Source organism: Meleagris gallopavo, chromosome 8, assembly GCF_905368555.1.
Source record: "Meleagris gallopavo chromosome 8, MGAL_WU_HG_1.1, whole genome shotgun sequence".
NCBI classification, from domain to species: Eukaryota; Metazoa; Chordata; class Aves; order Galliformes; family Phasianidae; genus Meleagris; species Meleagris gallopavo.
Genome location: NC_139411.1, coordinates 26932999 through 26953197, shown reverse-complemented (window position 1 = coordinate 26953197; position 20199 = coordinate 26932999). Strand labels below are relative to the sequence as shown.

At 39.4% G+C, this 20199-nt stretch overlaps 1 protein-coding gene across 1 annotated transcript in view; it reads right to left on the bottom strand.

The window, feature by feature from the left end:
* Window positions 1–8682: 8682 nt before the first annotated feature.
* Window positions 8683–20199, bottom strand: part of NHLRC2 (NHL repeat containing 2) — a 38693-nt gene continuing 27176 nt past the window's right edge. Inside the window, exons 10-11 of the mRNA XM_085228930.1 lie at window positions 18949–19174; window positions 8683–16270 (exon numbers count right to left, since the gene is read on the bottom strand). Of these exons, the coding sequence (XP_085085056.1) occupies window positions 16002–16270; window positions 18949–19174 (495 nt within the window). The 3' untranslated portion in view covers window positions 8683–16001. The remainder of the gene's footprint in view (window positions 16271–18948; window positions 19175–20199) is intronic.

Here is a 20199-nt window from a genome sequence, read left to right as displayed (position 1 = left end):
TAGATAGCAGCAGAAAAGCAACCTGCTGTTCAGAAAGCATTGAGCAGCCGTCCTTCAAAAGTTATATCCATTTAAGTGATCGTTAATTTGGGTGTCCTCAAATTGAGGTATCATTTAAACCACCTACAGTATTTAGAACAGACACCCTCCTGATGTTTGGGGATGCTGGAGTGCTCTGGGTCTTGCAAAGATGAAAGACTTTAATGGTAGACTCATGCCACGTTGCCAGATTCCTGCCAGATTGATAATCCAATTCTCAACTCAGTGCTGTTTAAGATGCTTGATATTGTATTGTATCTACTGAAGGATGTGCTCTGCAGAAGTGCTTACAGATTCCAAGATTAAAGGAAAGCAAAAATTCCAAGGGCTTAAAGATGAGAGTCCCTCAGATTTAGGATGACAGCACTGTGTGGTGGACAGTATCTTGCTTACAGGATGGAGAATGCGTACTACTGACTTGGCACGCATAAAAAATCTGACAATAGATGTTAACCACCTGGCCATACCATTGGAAGGATCTGTTTTAAGGCGTTGTGTAAATAAACTTTGATAGCTTGCATAATAACATGCTCTTATCAGCTCTGAGACTGCCGAGTTCAAACAGCAGGACCCTGGGATCAGCATCACGAGCCTTTCTTTGGACTGAAATTCTAATTCATCTGTGTTTTGATCTGACTGCTGCATTTTTTTGTCACCATGAGAAACTTTCATAGATTTGCTTTTTGTATTTTATGTGTTTATTTTGTATGATATAAGATACATATATACAGGCTTAACTCAGGGCTCTGTACTCCTTTTTTCATACTGCAGAAAGTTTTCATTAAGAACACAGAAAATGCAATGCATGCATTCAAATGTTGCACAAAGAGCAAGGTAGGAAAAGTCTTTTATGACTGGGCTTTTTAAATGCAATCAAGTATCTGTCATCACACAGGCCTGCTTGTGACACTGTCAGTTCTCTTGCAGAAGAAGCGCTTTGCAGTCAATGTTTCTGAACAAGTGAGAGTGTAGGATATTTTAAAAAGCCATAATAGACATCTAAGAAACAATGTACAATTTTCATCATTTATTTCTATTGAAGCAGCACTCAGCAGTCCCAAGTCTGGGCTGGAGCCCCACTGTGCTCAGCACACAAAAAAATGTGTGCGTGCTGATGCAGCTGTGTGCTCATGAACAGACCTTTACTGCAGTGAATGAGCTCTTTGCTGACAGCAGCAGTGCTCCTGGACAATGAAGCACGCATGCAGACTTGGGTGTAGACCCTAAAAGGATCACAGTCTTCCAAAATAGACATTCCAGTGTAGGTGCAGCCATAGTGACATTGGGAATGAATTCAAATACAGTGTCTGTCTGTGATAGGGGGCAGAGATGGGTGGCAGAGGATGGCAGAAAAGATTGCCAAAAGCATAGTAAGTCAGTACCAATGAAAAAGGTGCTTAGTTATGGTTTAGAGAATTAGGAGGCTGGCAAGTAATCACAGAGAAGCAAGTGCACCCAACTCCCAGTGCCATAATGGACAAACCCCACTTGTGTTTTTTTTTATGACAACTTTGGTTATTCATTAGTGACTAAAATATTAGTTGCATTGAATGTAGAGTTTCTAAATCTTAAAAGATACATCTGTGTGACTCTCTTGGGGCTGTAAAATAAAGAAACTAAAGTGAGAGAATCTGGGAGGAAAAAATTCCTAAAGTAGTATCTTAAAAATTTTACTGAATTTATGGTCTGAGATGCTTATTTCCCAGTGCTAACAATATGTGGTAGGTGCTTTGCTTCAAGGTCATTTACAGATAAGAGAAACTAACATATTTTTCCTTTTAATATTTCCCTCAGACACTGCATCATCTAAAAAGGAGAATTTCTGAGGAGAAGGTGTGAAAGAGTTAAAAGGCAGCTCTTAGTGGAAAGCTGAGCTCAGGACCCACGCGCGCTGGAACGAGGCTTTGTAAGTTGGTTTTAATAAAACATGAGAAATCAAGCTTAGAGCATCAGACAGGAATTCTTCAGGATTAAAGGTAAAAATAAACCAGGCCATGCTAGCAGATTTATGCAGGACTGCAGAAGTTCCCCCAAGAAAAGGCTTGCTGCCTATCTGTCTGGGTACTTTGCACCTGGAGCCTTCCTGGGTTCCTCACTGACACTGAGCCACACACAGCACCATCTCAGGGCAGTGCCTTCTTCCTTATGCTGTTGATTTGGAGATTTCAGTCCTGGCAGGCTGCTGGCATGTTATACATATCTTTCATTGCCTGGACTGTAGGCATGCAAGGCAGAAGATGAATCATAGAAACATTAAGGTTGGAAAAGACAACTATGATCACCAAGTCCAGCCTCAACCCACAACCACCATGCCCACTGACCCTCAGTGCCACATCTGCACAGTTCTACAATTTCTCTGGGGATGGTGACTCCATCACCTCTCTGGGCAGCCTGTGCCACTGCATCACCAAGTAAGGAGAAGTGTGAGAAGTGTAGAGACAACAGGTTATACAGAAAACTTGTGACTGAGGAAATAAATCTCTCTAATCAAAACATCAAGTAAAATCCATGAAAATAATCATACTCTTCTATGCCAGACATACAAAAGTCAGCTGCTGAAAAAGAACAGTGATCAGTCCCTCAGGTTTCCATTGTAAGGGTAACAACCTGTTCAGGAAACATCTCTGCGACTTGTTCAAAACCAGAGAGTAAACTTCTAGACAAACTAAGTATCGCCAAGTATGTGATCTCCAAACTCATTCTTGGCAGTCCAGTTCCTTCCAAGATGAGAGAAAGATAGAACTGCAAATGATGATTCCCACTTGTTAATTAGCACTCAAATAAAAATGCTCAATCATTATGATAAAGAAGCCAGGAAAGTATCCTTTCACAGCACTGCACTAATTACACCTAAAGTAGTCTGTAATTGTCAGCTCACAGCCTCAGCTCCAGTTTGGAGACATCAGCTCTAAACTTGTGTCACGCCACACAATTTGTAGATGTGCTTTTACAGTGGCATTCTTCTAATCCTAACCCTAAGTAAGTACAGGGAGGCCCAAGAGGTATTTGATTGCTAGTACTTCTGTAGCAGCCATGTCTCAGACTGTGTTTACTACTGCATTTATGTGCCATGACCTCAACCTGCAGCTGCTGCTCGGTGTGACGGGGCTGCTTCTTGTTGAGAAGACTGCACTAAGATCTAGTGGACACTGGTAAGAATTGAGCAGCCTTGCAATGGCCTACAATGGAAAGGGCCAGCCCATCACTCACACGTGTAGGATCAGTTGTATTTTGGTGAAAGTCAGATATATCACAGTATAATATCAAACCCTATCTTCAACGATCTTTTGCTTTTCATCTGTTCAATCAATCATCTCTTCAGCAACTAGAACAAACAAAAAGAGCTAATAAATATGTGAAGACTTGCATCTCTGGCCAACTTCAACATTTTTTCAGCATGTGATCAAACATCCATATAAAAAACTTGATAAAAATCTTTGGACCCTTTAGGGCTTAAACCTGGAGAGATGTCTAGTTTGGCTGAACTCCATATGCCCTTCCAGAATTCCTGTGCTAATGACTTAATCCCCCTGGTTCAGGAAGGTTTCTGAATGTATTTGCTTACACATTTCTGAAGCTTCAGGAGGAAAAGCAATGAGAGATTTGTATATAAGCAAGCAAGCAAGGACAAGTCTCTGGTATGATGGAAGAATAATTACAAATTTCATAGAAGTCATTTATTATTCCAGTTTCTGAATCTATTTTTAGAGCTGTTTTCCTAAGACTAGACACTACTAGGGAAATAAACCTGTCATATCAATTTGTTATTATCATTTATATTACCATAGCATCTAGGAGTCCTTCTCAGAAAAGAACTCCATTGCATTAGAAGTTATATACATAAACGCCTAGGAAGAATAAAGGGCAATTCCCACATGAATCTGAAGGTTGGGAAGACGAGGACCATTCAGCCAAGGGCACGATGAAGGAGCAGCTTCCAAAGTAGGCAGAGAGCCAGGATCAAGTGTCGAACAGACACAAACAGAAACAAAGGTGTTAGAAATAAAAGATAGATTTATATGTTGAAAGTAACTAGTGGGTCAAGAAGCCTGAAGAGATCTGGCTAACAAAAGGTTATTAGAAACCTTGCTGAGAGCAATTTCGGTGGTCAGCATGGAGACAGCTAAATTAGTGAGAATGGAACACAGACTCGAAATAGAGGAAGTTGGAGCTCTTGTTAATAGAATATTTCACAAGCACAAAAAGAAAATGGAAGAGGTGTGCAGGTTAGGAATATTCTTTCCAGTATGAGAGGAGCTAAATTACTTTTCTTTTTTTGGTGAAAAGAGCTACAAATGGATAGTCAATGGGCTGTGAGTTTTGGGAGAACTAATTAGAGCAGTGATGGTGGAGTGAAAAGGATCAAGTGATAGTCATTAAAAAGAGATTCAGCAGAGATTAAAGGGGTGATTGAAGCAAAGTGGTGGAAAATGCATCTATTTGCTGCCTGGGATAAATGTATGGAGTCTATTGCTCAGACTGAAGCTGGATAACCTCTGTACGCAGAGCCACGTGAAACACTCGGCCTCATCAGCTGGACATCTGAAAGGAAGTTACAGGCTGACAACAGACGTGAGTGGAGAGAAAGGTTTAGCCAAGAGGTGAGAGGCACCAGGGTGGTGCACATCCATGAGGACCTCGAGCATCTTCCTTTGTGCTTTGAGGCAACGGCAGCTGCAGTCCTCCTGCCCCTTACTGCTGGGTTACGCCAGGGCTGCAGAGGCCCTTCTCAATGAATGAGTGAATGTGCTCAGGAGCAACCACGATGTGATGCATTATTGCTGAAGAGAATGACTGATTAACTCCACCAAAGGATTCAGCCTTCACATTTTGTATCTCTGAGTTAAACTTACTACTGAATCTGAACCTCCTCCTACTCAGAGATTTCAGTATTTTTAACGCTGAGAGGTACTGCTACATAAGGCTAGTGGATTTTCCTCACTAATTTCTTTGGCTAACAACAACAACGATAAAAGGATCACAGACATCATGGCTTAGATACGCTTTCCCAAAGCGTACTGTTCACCTGACAGGTCAGCATTGCCTCAGAAGACCTTGGTCCCATGTTCTGAAAATTTCTGTAGCAAATTAGCACTTCTGGACTGCTTCAATCCTTCAGCGTTGTGAGAAGCTTCAACACTAAAAGGATCCTGATCTTTTTTCGCTTGTTGCTGTAAAATTATACTCCTCTTTTCTACATATTAGGAGAAGTTGGAAAGCAATCATCGTCAGGTTCATCAGAGCTAGAATGCTTTCTGCAAACAAGCAGGTACCCGATGTCAGGTGCCTATAGTGAGACAGTCTTTCCTACTGCCAAGACCAAAGCTGTGATGTGCACAGTCCTAGCAATCAGAATACGAAAGGTATACGAAAGGAGGAGATGATGCACTGAGTGTCTGTGAAAACTAGCTATCCCCATGGAAGGGTATATGCTTACGTAAACCCAAACTAGGTCACAAAGTTGCTGAGATTCCATCCACTAACATTTCAAAATCTTTATTTTTAGAATCAACAAGTTCTTTGTGTATTAGAACAAGATTCTTATGCAACTCTATAAAAATAGCATTCATTCTAATTCTTGTCTTCGCTTGGTAAAGTTATTTCTCCTGTATTTTATACGTGTAATTTAAGCCTACTATAAAGAGAATTGCTCTTCAGCAGCCTCAAGCAAATAAAAAATGTTAGCCTCCTGCTAAGCTTCGTTTCCTAACTACGTCGTTGTGAGTCAGTCGGTGTTTCAGTTTACAGTTCCAAGAGGCAAGTTTTGTCACTCTTTGCTAGGGACCCCATCTCAGAGCATCCCAGCATATCCTCTGCACTTTCCGCACAGTCTGGCAAGCTCTGCCATGGAAGCCTCCTTTGACTCAAGCCTATGACAACTTCACGGCACTTCCACTGCTAAATGTGCAGCAAAAATGCTAATTAAACCCTTCTCCTTCACTCAACTGCATAAAGGAGAGAAAAATGTAAATGATGTTTCTCACTAGCCCCCGGCAAATTTCCCTTGGATTTAACTGCCATTCCGACACTGACGCTCCTACGCACTGTTTGGCACATTTGATTTCATTCTCTCCTTTGTGATTCCGTTGGCTCAATACGTTAAAGATGCTGAAAGACAGCTCCATCTCTCATTCTTAATGATCTCCGTACAACTTGAGTCAAGCCACCGGTGTGTCAGCGTGTGTATGGAGAGAGAGGGAAAATGCTGAGACTGATTGAGCCGCTGCTCATGCCTGCTGCCGACAGACTGCTGACTGCTCCTTGCTCTGCTCAAGGCACCTCACACGGATGTGCTGTCGCCTCAGACCTTTGCTGGGGAAGCGATGTGCTTTCCCAAACCTGCTGTAGAAATAGGATATTTCAACTGATGTATTGCCTTCTCATTAGTATATAGAGACGATGTTAGAACGTATCCAGTTCTCATTGACAGGAATTGCAGCTTTAGCATCAGAGATCAAAAATCACGTTGCAGATCGACATTACGAACTTACAAGCAAATATAAAGCACAGAGGTAATTTTGGCTATTTGGTTTTACTCAGCCTCTTCATTAATATCTGAACTGCCGCTCTTTATGTTGCAGCTTTGTTCAGCTTTTGGAAAGCGTATCTATTATTTACAGCCTGCTGATAGGATCTCTGAGCACTGATAAGCCCACATACTCTGCTTAAGGCACTGCCTGAGAAAGGAAAAATACAGAGATTTAACCAAGGGTTACAAAGTACTTGTGCTTTTCCAGAAAAGAAGGAAACAATACCTATTGCTGTAGCAGTACTTTAGAAAGCTACTTTCAGAGTTGAAGGCTGAAATCTCCTGCTCTGCTTTCACTTCTGTACATAAAGAAGAAGGCAAGGAGAACAAACCAGCCTTAGAAAACCCCAGTACAGCGAGGGTAGAGTTTTGCTTCACACAGCAGAGTATAAAAATAGCCATCAGACACTGTTTTCAATTTCTGCTGGGACTGTGCACAAAATACCAGGCTGACAGGAAGAAACGATAAAACTTGTATGAGACAGCGGGACCATGATTTTGAACACCCACAGGAAAGTGTACTGCAGGTCGGAAGGACAGGGCAGGGAGAGGCCTTCTAAAGCCACAATCTACCTCCGGATAAGTTCTTGCCAGGAGATTGCAGAATCCCTTGCAACAGAAAGAAAATATCTTCATCCTCTCATCAAATTCCAAATGCAAGGCTCCTTTCCCTTGCCTTGAGAGATAATTCAACTCTTTACAAAGGTGGATAATGGCAGGACAAGGGGAAATGGTTTTAAGTTGAAGCAGGGAAGATTTGGGTTGGATGTCAGGGGGAAGTTCTTTACTATGAGAGTGGTGAGGTGCTGGAACAGGCTGCCCAGAGAGGCTGTGGATGCCCCATCCCTGGAGGTGTTCAAGGCCAGGTTGGATAGGGCAGCCTGGTGTAGTATTAGATATGGAGGTTGGTGGCCCTGCCTGCAGCAGCGGGGTTGGAGGTTGGTGATTCTTGAGGTCCCTTCCAACCCAACCATTCTATGATTCTATCATTCTATTCTATGATTCTTAGAGCAGTCACTTTGAGACCAGTGCAAGGAGTGGTGACTTCCTTGGTTCTGGCAAAATGCACCCAGCTCAGTCACGGAGATGTCATTATACATCACGGTGCCATGCACGTATCTATAGGTTTGTACATACAGTAATACATTATGTATTAATGTTTTAAATATTTCAATTGATAAGAGCTGTGATATTTATCAAGGAAAAAAAATCAACATAGCTGCCCTACTCTCATTAGCACTCACCTATAGTAAACAAACCAGATTTTTTGGCATGCAATGCCTTCATGAGCAATTAATCATTGTACCAGTAAGATCACGAGGAGAAGCGTAAGAGATTATATTTGAAGGTATGTTGGTAGTGCTCCTCACTTGAATGGCTGCGCACGAAGCCTGTATTAGTACTCTGGCTCCATATGTTCTTAGTCAAAGCTGTAAAACTGTTATCTAAAGTGAAATGGTTGTAACAAAACAATTCTAATTGGTAGAAGCTGCTGTTAAAGCATGGTTCAGCTACAATGAAACATTTTTACTATGATAGTTATTGTCAGTAGAACAAAATGTTCACCTCCCAACATGAACAACAAATGGGGGAGGGTGTATTCTTTCCTTCCTTACATTAAGGTCTGGGTGAAGTCAAACCAAGCATTTGCCTACAGAATCTTTCCAGGGGCAGTGTGGAGAACAGCTGTGGCTGTGAGCGCACACACAAACCATGCCACCATCTACACACACTACTATGGCTAACGGGGCTCCAAAGCAGAACTCTGCAGCAAGACCCGCTGCAGCAGCTAAGCTAACCCCTGGGATCTCTGCAGCAAACTGAAGTGTGCAACAGTCTATGACTCATGCAGCACAACATTTCTCATCTATCTTATGTGCAGAAATGGAATGAAAGCACATCTCGTTTTCCAGGTTGCTGAATCAATCTGAAGCTGGAGAGTCTTTGCAACTCCATAGTTTTAGCCCAGGTCCACAAATGGCCCTGAAGGAAAGGGAGTAAGAAATGAATGGTGCTTGTTAGCTAACAGATTTTAACTCAGTTGTAATGCTTTATGGCATACACATTTCACTGCTTCCACATCTCTGTTGATGTAAAAACTGACAAACAGATCATGAAAGATAAAATTTTTAATGTTTATTTTTCAGTGAAAAAAACTTTACAAGGAGAAAGAGGTTTCACAGGAGAAAGAATACATTCTTCAGTAGCTGTTTATTTTCTTATTGAAATCTGAGGCTGACATTTCCTCTACGGTGTACTTATTTGTTCTCCTAATATTACAGGACCTTTACCTTTTACTTAAAAAGGATCATCATCCATGAATATTGTTAAGAACTCAATTAGGCAATGCTGTATGTGAAGAATCTCCACAATCTACATAAGCTGTAGATGAAGTGCCTTCAATTTTAACTCTTCCCATATTTTGCAGCAACAAATACAGAACATATCTTTTAAATGTCCAAATATTTGAAAGGCTTTGCAACACACACAATGCAAAAACAGAAGTTTAGTATCCCAAAGAAGAGACAAAAATACTCCCATGTCCTCAAAGCCATACTGAAGTTCTCGAGGAAGATAATACAATCCCCATCTTTCCACCTAAAGAAGACAGAGACATTTATTAAGGTGTTAAGTGCTTGACTGTGACTTTCTCTGCTACTGTTCTACCGCTGGAATGTGAAGATATCCCAACATCAGAATCTAAATGAAGTGATATGGTTTCACAGTGAGAGTACCTGCCTCTACACACAGACCTCTGACATTTAACTTATCTTTGCTGATCTGTAAGAAGAGGGGGAAAGACAAACAAAACCCAACATAAAATCCGGAAGACCCAAACCCTGCCCCTAAAATATCAAGAACTACCATCCTTGCCCATTGAAAGTTCTGCCCTCCAGCTCACTTGCAATTTCTGCAAGACGTTTGAAATCACCCTGCCAAGTTGACTCCTATCTCTCATGCACAGTTAAAAACAGTTTCAGAAGTATGTTCACAAGATTGAGAAAAAGACTTGAGAGTAAAGTACTTCATAAGAGTAGCTTGAACAAAAAGCACCTTCACTTCAGCTTAATTCAAAAATGTAACAGTGGAGGAAAACCAGTCTCTACAGTTTCAGAATTAGCAGACTTAAAAAACAACAAAAACCAAAACCCAAACTCACGAATCAAGAAGGTCAAATAAATACCTTATTTCATTCAGTACTCATCATTTCTATGAAGACACACTTTCAAGTATTTTCATTCAAGGCACTGATTTTTTTCCTTTAGTCATCTTGATGCAATGAAAGCACAGCATTTCTGTCACACTGGGCTGAACTTCTTCCCAGGAGATACTTGCTGCTATCCCTGGGGAGCCCGAATTTCACCTTGCTGCAGTTTTTCAACTACCTCATCATATATAGAAGAGAAAGATTTAAATCACTTGTTCTTCTCTAAAAGTGAGATTGGATACATGTGAAGTTAAATACTCAGAATACAAAAATATTCAGCAATTCTGTTGCAAAATCACAGAATATCCCAAGTTGGAAGTGACTCCCAGGGATCATCCTGACAGGACCACCCAAAATCCAAACCCAAGTCTGAGAGCGCAGTCCAAATGCTCCTCGAGTTCTGGCAGCTCAGGGTTGTGCCCACTGCCCTGGGGAGTCTGTTCTAAGCCTGACCACCTTCTGCTGAAGAACCTTTTCCTAACAACCAACTTGACCCTCAGGACACATTCCTTGAATGGATGGTTTTAAAACATGGATTTCAGTTTCATCAAAAGCTTAAAAAAGATTTTGTTCTTCAAAACTTAAGACTAAATTAGGAATACTTCTATTCCATGTTGTTATGCCTGACAGAGACGATGCTGGAACAGGTTGCCGAGTGAGGCTGTGGATGCCCCCTCCCTGGAAGCATTCAAGGCCAGGCTGGATGGGGCTGTGAGCAACCTGGTCTACAGGGAGGTGTCCCTGCCTACAGCAGGGGGGTGGAACTGGATGATCTTAAAGGTCCCTTCCAACCCAAACCATTCTATGATTCTATGAGATGGGCTGAGTTTCTAAATATTTAGTCAAAAAGAGAAATACACACTGTGGAACATTGCTCTCCTGAGGCATGTTGAGTACACAGCACTGAGCAAAGACAGACTTATGAACACATTTCTACAAGCATCATTTCTTCAGCTCAAAATTGTCAAATTCTTCAAGTTCCTTTGCTTACCCCTAAGTACTGCAGCTGGACAATATGTTCTCTGGTGTGCCTGAAAGCAATGGACCAACAAAGCAGTTCACTAAACAAGTAGGGGAGGAGCAAGGGGTTGGGAAAGGGAATTATCTATGTTGGATCCGTCTATGGAAACAAAATATTGGCTGTATTTCATTCTTGGGGAAACTACTGGAGGAAAAGACAGACACAAAAAACATAATGAATACCTCCCATAATATTGTGACAAAAGAAAGTAAAATAAGCCAGAAACTCAAGTCATGCATAGCTACACTGAATACTTAGTAAGAATGAATCTTAATCCTTAAGAAGAGTAAATGATTTTATGCAACAACATCTGCAACATATAGGAACAGCTGGTTCTGATGGATGAGAGTAGTCAAACTTTGTTATATGAGTAAAATGGAATGTAAAATATTAGAAATATTATTTCTAAATTCATGATCTGCTATACAACACAAAGACAAATTTGGCAGTCCACTTAAAAAAATAACCAGGGCTCACTTTTGCAATGATTGTGTATAACTAACTATTAGCACTCTGACACCTTCCCAGCTGGAGACAGAGAAGCTCATTAAATCTCTGACAAACTTTTTCCAATTTAAATCATCATTAATTCTGACTACTAGATTTCTGCTAACATAAATCAGTTATCTGAACAGATTTTATAACTGATCTAGTAGATTTCAGTGCACAGTTACCATCAAGAAGGGTGGGTGATAAGCTGCTATGCATGGTACATTTTTCTCAGTCAGAACAGTCGCAGCCTGGAGGACACATAAACACACACACAACCAGTTACAGCATCTCTCATAAATTATACAAAGAAGAAAACTTTTGACTTGCGACACACAATCTATAAACACCTTCTGTGTAAGTATAGCTGCAAAGTGTCACTGAGGTAAAGAGCAACAGTAATTTTCAGAAATTGTAGACCATAAGAATGTACATAAATCTCTGCTGTTTTCTGCTGAAGTGTAAGCCATTTAAAACTAGATATATGATTAATTACTCTACAAAGCCAAACATTTAAGGCTTTCATGTATAGGAAACCTTGTTAGGAATCAAAAATTCAAGATAATTTGAACCTGTGGCCAAGAGTACAACACTCTTTACAAAAATTAATAGCCAAAAATTGAAGGAGCAGAAAGACATGCCCCTGTCACTTCATTCTGATCATCTCCCTCCTGTAAGCAAGAGATGAGGAACGAGTTTTTTCTTGATGCTCTGGCAAAATGTAGTTTTTCCATGGTTTGAATGACAAGATTTGTTCATTAGAGTAAAACAAGTGGATTGAGAATATATAAACATGCCTTTTCTCAGGCTAAGCAGATCAGGCATTCACATGACTCTGTAAACTACTCTCTCACGTATTACTCATCTGGTCTGGACTCGCTTGTATCACAGTACCACAGCATTACATGAGCACGATGCCCTACAAGTGGAAGACATGAGGCAAAACGTGAACTATGAAGAGGTGCACCAGTAGAAAAACCCAAAAAGGCATGAGAGAATCTAACACAAAAAAGAATGAACGTAGAATGCATGCCCATCAGTAACAGAGTTAGGCAGTCAGCATTCCTCCTCTTCTTTCAATGGAGGGGAACAAACTACAGAGAGATGTTATTGAATTCAAACAATGTGAAAAGCTTTGAGAAGACATTACTCTCCTTCTCTGAAATGACATTATCTTTCTCCTAGTGAAATTAAAACTGTAATTAAATACAAACATCTCCTGGAAATTTTAACATATTCATTCACAGACAAAAGCTGTTCTAGGAAAGCAAACCCTAGAACTAAAAACTGCAAAAGCCTCAGAACTTGTTTCTATTGTAGAATGCAAGCATGACCAATATTCTTTAGAGATTTGCTACAGTAATTTACAACTTTGTTAAGGTCTGATGCAAAACCTATTAAAGTCAGTGAGAAAACACAATGTGAAAAGGCTTTGAATTACATACTGTCACTTGTTCAAAATCTGGGAGTGCTGAGCCATACCAAACTACTGGTAATTTACAGTTTTTATATCAGGAAATACTACAAGCTAAGCTGCCATATAAAGAGATAGCAGCCATCTGATTTTTCAGTATTTAGAGACAGAAATCAAATATCCTATTTTTTTAAATAATATTTTAAGAATGCTTTCTGGTAACTGAACTGAAATTTCTGCTGCTTGTACAAGCTGTTCTGTTTCCCTGTCTGGTTACATCCAGAGCACTTGTTGCTTTAGTGTAACAGCACCCTGTACCTGGAGAAAGCAATGGAAACAGCATCCCTTTTGCAGGATAAAAGTAAACAACATAAGCTCTTAAAAAGCATGTTATGCTAATTATAGTGTTCAAATGTCTGTTCAGCTGATGCTATGAGTGAAACATAAGTAGGGACTCAGTGAGTCTGTATGCTATTTCCTGGACAAACAAAATAATGTCAGGCTTAATGTGGTAGATGCCAGTCATAGAGAACACGCAGAGTGAGCGAGGATCAGAAAAACCCCAGTAACTTCATCAGGGAGAGCTGGAACATGCTGATAATCAGCTGCTCGTAAGACAACAAAGGAGAATTATATAGCAGTGTCCCTGTGTGATAGCCATGAAGACATCAGGGTAAGAAGGTCTCGCCTTTACTCTAAAGGGGTTTAGGACTTACAGGATGCAGGCGGGAAAAGCATTTTGTGACATCCGTCTTTTCTTTGTAAATAACAAGACAAGTGTATTTTTGAGATGGTCTCACACACCTTCTGCCTCTTTTAGCACAGTCATTGCACTGCAGTAACAGGGAATGTACTAACAATGGCATGAATTTGGTATGTCCCTAGTTTGTGTTGGATGCACTCCTTGTTTATATAGGATTCACTCAATTGCTGCAAGACATCAACTTAGAAGAGAAATAAAACAATCAATCACATATTCCTAGCGTTTTCCTTGAAATACAATTATTTAAAATTTGGCTATGACTAAATACTTAAAGGTCCTTTAAAGTCTGAGCCTGGATGTTAGCTGGACATCCAGTTTTCCCAGTATCTACTACCTCTCATTTCCATTAAGTTTACAGTGGTTCTGAATGTGCCTACTACAACAGTAACTAGAAGGGGAATCCTGAAAACAAAAAACATAAGACCCTTAAGCACAAGTTGATAGATGCATATTTAGATAGAAAACATATCTGCAATACTGTATTTCAACATCACACACTGAACTTAAATAAAGTTAAGAATGCATGGCCTTTCCCTATTTTAATATTATAATTAAAAAAATGTGATTTAGATTGCATTTGTGCAGCTTTTTTTCCTGAGTTTGAGAATAGAAGGCAGAATTTTATGATCTTGTTCAACTGAATTTTTTTTTCTCTGATTTCCAATTAAAATTATATTATATTGGTCTATCTGCTGAGTTACATTCTCAAGGTAACTTTAAGAGTTTGATTTGTTATTCTAAACTTCTGAAACTAACACTTGGGTTTTTTAAGTGAGCAGCAGAAAAACTGTGATGTAGCTGGAAGCTGAGCTAAGGTTTCCTGGTTACCATCTGAAGTTAGATAAACACCAAAAGAAATCTGAAGGAGTTGCAATAAAATGTAAGAAATGTTAAATGCACCAATCAATTTCTTCAGCTTCGTCCTTCCAAGGCATTTGCAATCTCTGAACAATGTAGCAAAGCTCTATCCTTCTTCAGAATGGCATATGAGATTGTGAGGATTGCCCAAAGGAACTGGAGGACTGAATTAGAAAGCATGGCTCTAAAAAAGCAAACAAACAGAAGAAACACAAGAAAAGTAATAGCTCAGTCCTTGCCTTGCTGACAGGTGGTGAGATAATCACCATTTCTACTACAGAGAACTCACAGATAGGCTGGCACTTCAACAGAAGGAAAAAGCATACCAGTCCCCCTACGGAAAAGTCCCTCGACTTATGACCAAGATGTCAGTCAGTTTTTAAGAAAGATCAACAACAAATCATGCTGGGGAATTACTGACAGGTGTCAGGAACCATGGTGACTGCTTTAGAAAATGCCACATGAAAATTCTTCCATGACCACACTTCATTCTATATGCAAAAATAACTATCTCCCTTCCAACTTACAAACAAATTCATCATCTCAGAACTGATCCTCATAATCAAAACACTGACCCTAATCCAGCTGCCAATTAAGCACTGTGGAAATCCTTCCAATTTGGGTAAGACACTCACACATCCTCCTGTATTCTTGGTACTTGCTATGGCAAATTGATCAAATTTTTTTTGCAAAACATTTAAGCACCAAAGGCAGAGTTCTGGAGCACAGCTTCAAAGCATTTTGCTCGAAGATGAAATCACCAGTTCTCTAGCGAAATGTCAGAACCTCTAGACATGATATTATCACATGCACAGCTCTGATTCAGAGGCCATCATAACAAATGAGTGTGTGGACAAACAGTGACTTCAAAAAACTCTGAACTGGACTTCAAGAAGGCAGTATTACACTAAATATTTTAAGTTTGCAAGAAAGAAGTCTTCAGTCAGTGTTTTACATTGAAATTTTAAAAGTGAGAAAGTGATTCACTTGCTTGAAATGGTTGACATTTAATTTTTGCAGTTTAGATAATCAAACATTTTTTATCACTTACCATAAAATGTAAGTCAGTACATATTAGAAAGATTCCAGCATGGTTTTATGATTTTTTTTTTTTTTTTTTACAAATATACATCAGAGAGGCACATTCTTTGTTAGAAATGAGTGTGATTTTTTTTTGGAGAAACTTAAACACTTCCTGTCACAGGAATTTTTCCATGAAGCTGCTCTCTTCATATAAGGCAGTCAGACAGAGTTAAGCAAAACAATCAGCTTAAATACTATTAGAGCTACACTTTTAAGATATATTTTCAAAACACATGTGCCATAGATGCTGTTCAGAAAAACAAGCAAGATGCTTCTTTTGCAGCCTTGAGAAAGGAACCATTAGTTCTGACATTCTCTTAAAATTTAAGGGCACAAAAGGAATCAGTCACTGTTAGTCTGAAGTAATCCAATGTACAACACAAAGAACTTCTTACAGTAACATCACAAAGCAGTATTAGCTCTTTCAAAAGGACTTGTTGCTCATTCCTTAGAATGGTGCACGTCCCATATATTCACAATTGGCAACAGTGTCTAGAGCATTACAATACCATTGCTGCTACTGTAATGAAAAGAAATGAGGTTCAGATTACGAATTTTCCCATTAAACTAAGAAACTATACTTCATTTTACCAAGCACTAGTTAGTTATAAATGAATGTGTTAGTTCAACTTGAGTCAAGCTGCCTTGGTTTGTACTTCCTATCTGTAAAGGCTGATTGAATGAGATTCCTTTCATCATGCAGGCACTGCTATCTTTACTGCAATAGTAGAGGCACGCTTTGATAGCCAGGACAGCTTCAGATGATAGACAGACTCTTGGTAGCTGAAAGGGAATGACAGTTTGACAGGAAACATCCTTAATTTCTCCAGACAGATACTGTCCTTGAAGCAGCCATGTATTATTATCTGCAAAAGAAGAACAAATTTTATCGTTAGGATGCTTAACACCATATCTGAAACCAATAGAGAACACTAGCTTTGCCTATATGACAACATGGCCTTTCTTTACAATCGTTTAAGGATGGAAAGATCCATAGCTTTGCTTCAAAACTATGGAAACTCTTCATATTGTGGGAACATATACAGTACACCTTTGTTAAATACAGCGATCTGCAATTTGTCCTATAGACTCTTCAGAGGATATTAATATATACATTTCTTCTGAGATACATAAGCAAAACTCCTTAAATTAGTGGGCTGTTACACGATTTCATCGGAGGTCTAATGCTGCAGGTAAGATAACTGCCATAAATGCATGGAACTGCAGGTACTTTATGACATTTCCAAGCAGAAACGTTGGCGTTCCGAGCGGTGTGCTGAAACTTACCAATGTTCAGGCAGTTACAACGTAACTGGAGTTTCACATTTATTTAAATATTTAAAAGTATGGGAACTTAAAAACAAGCTCTACGATAAGCAGTCGTTGCATTGTTCTCTGCGTTTTAGACTGAAGTGGGACGGATGAAGTGCTCTTTCTGGCATTTTTCAGAAAACACATCAAAGCTGCTCTAGAAGTTATGGGCTTGAAACGACCTGTCGAGGTTAAGTCACTCAACTTCCTCCAGTTTCACTAATCCTTGAAACTCTGATGTAGATCCCCACCTCAACAATATTTAGAGATGCTGCAGGCCAAAAGGATTGCTGACTGTCCTGGAAATATTCTATTTGTTCTCTAAAGGCACAAACTGCGGTGAGAAATTACCTAAATTCATGAGGAATATCCACAAATTGTGGTTGCTGTACCGTATTTGTTGAATGCTTTTACAATCAATTTAATGAAGCTATCACACGGACAGTCTGACACTTTGAAAGCTGGCCAAAAAACCATGAGTCACAAAATGAGATGTTTAGTTTCAGATCACTTTAATTGCATCTACAAGCTGTAATGACTATTAACATGTATTCATCATTGTAAAAGCCAATATGGCACATAAATTCAGGCTGAGAACAATTGCTAAAACTCAGCAGAATTTCAGAAAAGGATGACTTTTCAATGCAGTCAAAATGGGCAAAAATAACTGAAATACAAATGTTCTGTTTATTGCTTCTAAAATTTGACAAGGAAGCTAAAGAAAAAGTTATTCTAGGTCTTTTTGTTCTTTTAAACTGTTGAGCAAGGTTTGTTCTGCTCTGTAACGCCTCAATGGATATTTTAATAACTTACTCCAAGAGGTAACAGCTCTCTGTACACCACTGACTTCTAAAGTGTAAAAACAAATGTGTTTATATCACATACTATGAGTACTAAATGTCATCCCTCCAACTCCAAGAACACCAGTTCATGGTGGCAGCCTTACTTAAGCACAAAACACCTACTATAGGATACTACTTAGAAACACAGGTATTTCAGAGAGATGAATAAGTTAAACACATCAGACATAAAGCAAATGAGCCATATCTGAATAAGTCAAGAGCCAGGCAAAGTTGTGTTAACATATAAAGAATGTGAAAAACCACGGGTTATTTTGTAAATAGTCCTTCATACGGTACTTGGTTCTAATGGTGCTTCCATAGGAAAGTTTTTACTTTGGGATGGTAGTTCCAAGGGCACTGACAGATATTCCCTTCTGAGTGCAGCCGGAACACTGGAAAACATTGTCTCCAAACACTCACTAATGGTCACCCTTTGTGAGAAGGTTTTTCAGATAACCTTACTATTTTTGTACCAAAGAGAATTTCAGGGAACACGCTCACACAGGCTAGTCTACCAACCACAACTATGGGCAAAGCAGTGTCCAGAGTAAGGATGGTAATGAGGGTACAGTTAAACCATTTCAGTCACACGCAATATGAATATGTTCCATCTCCTCTATTAAGTACTTATTGAGAGAGACTAATTTAGGCTCAGCACTGCCATTTCACAGTAAGCAAGATGTGAAGTTACAGTGCATCCAAAGGCACACAGAAAGAACCTCCAATAAACGTCAATAATTTCTGCTTCCTCGACACACCAAAATTTATTTCTGATATAAAGTGTGCCTTGTTATAGAAATACTCAAGCACAAATAAACAAACACGAATTACAACAAAGTAAGTTCAAAATGGTTAGGTGCAAATGTACCTCCATTTCTGGAAGAGACAAAAGGAAAAAGTGGAATTTCATTCTGGAATGTTTCAGCTTCTCAAGAAGCTTTCTGCCAGAGACAGGCAGTGAGGCTGAGATGAGCCATTCGCAGAGACAGAGTAAGGAGGGCAAGCATCTGAGAAGGAAAAATCTCAACTGTTCTGAGAACAGTACCTCCGCACGCCCTCACCGGCTGCTTGTCTCAAGGAAGTTGTACAAAAACTAATGCAGCATGCATTAACTCAAGCAAAAACCTTCTGGTCTTCTGGTGTATCAAGTGCTTTATTTTTTTTGTTTAGTTGGTTTTTGTTTAATTCTTCCCACTTCAATTTTCAAATGTAACAACTCTAAATGGCATTTGGCATATCACGATGTAAGTAATACAGCAACGGTGTCTGGGAGGGATGTTTTGGTTCATCAGCCTGAGATCCCTCACATTACACATGTGCACATAAAGACAAAATCTACTTCTCCTCTTATCTACTCCCATTCAAGCGATAAAGCAACGTAAGCACTTTACCTTCTGCTGTGATAAACCAAGCATTAGGTGCTTCTTCGTTCAATTTTGAATCTGGAGGGAGAGTCAACTTCAATAGAAACTGAATGGTCTGACCGGGAGCTGCACTCAGTGAAGGAAGCTGAATGTTTGGAGCAGATTTAGGCAGTTTTGGAAGGTTTGCAATTTGGTCCTTTTGCGTAGCCAGATGATCTGTAACATCGCAGGTTTCTGGACTCAGGATAGGCAACTGCCAGCAGAAATCAAAATATTAATTTTCCTTCGTATTGGTACAGCAAATAGGCTTTGAAAACACGGTCTCACTTTCATAGCTGACATGGACTAGGAAAACTAACACATGACAATACAGCTGCTGCACTCTGAAACTCTGATAGAATGCAATAATACTGCAGTGACAGGCGGAGAAAAGGAAGGACAAAATGACTTCTTAAATTGGAAGGATGAAACTGATTGATCCCTAGAAAAATGTTTGCTATTAAAATCACACAATCTGTACCTGCTTTACCATACCCACTACTTTAATTGAAATTTTTAGCATTCGCCTTCTATTTTTATTTTAAATAGAATTTGAAGATATTTTCTGCTGATTGGGTGCTAAGTGTATCCTTTGGTAACAAAATCCAAGAATCTAACTATGCAGATTACACAGCAAAGTAAACAGCAATTTCCAAGAAAATGAACCAAGATGTTACATGGCATGAAAATTTAAACATACATTAACACTGCATACTGTGAAATGCAAGAAACTTACAAGAAAACAGCAGGACAATTACATCATATATTTATGAGAACATTCAAACATGCTGCCATTATAAGATGGACAGCAGTGCAAATCTGTTTTGCTTTCATGTTTACAAGCACACCGAGCACTGCTGGATTTGAAAGTGGGTTTCATTTGGCAACTTGAAAGCCCCAAATAAGGAATACATGAAATTCTGCACAGCATACACTAAAACTTCATGCTTGAAGTAAGTTTGGAAGTTCAGCATCATAGCAGTAAAATTAAGACATCACAGTACGCATTTTTGTCAAACTTGGAAGACTTTGGATCTATTTTAGTTTGGGAAGTACAGGAGAGTGACGACAACAATTCTGCTCTCCCCACAGCAGTTGTATTACAGAAGTGTTTGTTGACTTTTCTCTCCAGGTAACTGCAGCAAGCTACTGTTTCTGTATTTTATTTTCTCATTTTTGGGTATATTTATAGATCAGAAACATAGATGCAGAAGTAGGGAAAATAGTGTTAACAAATAT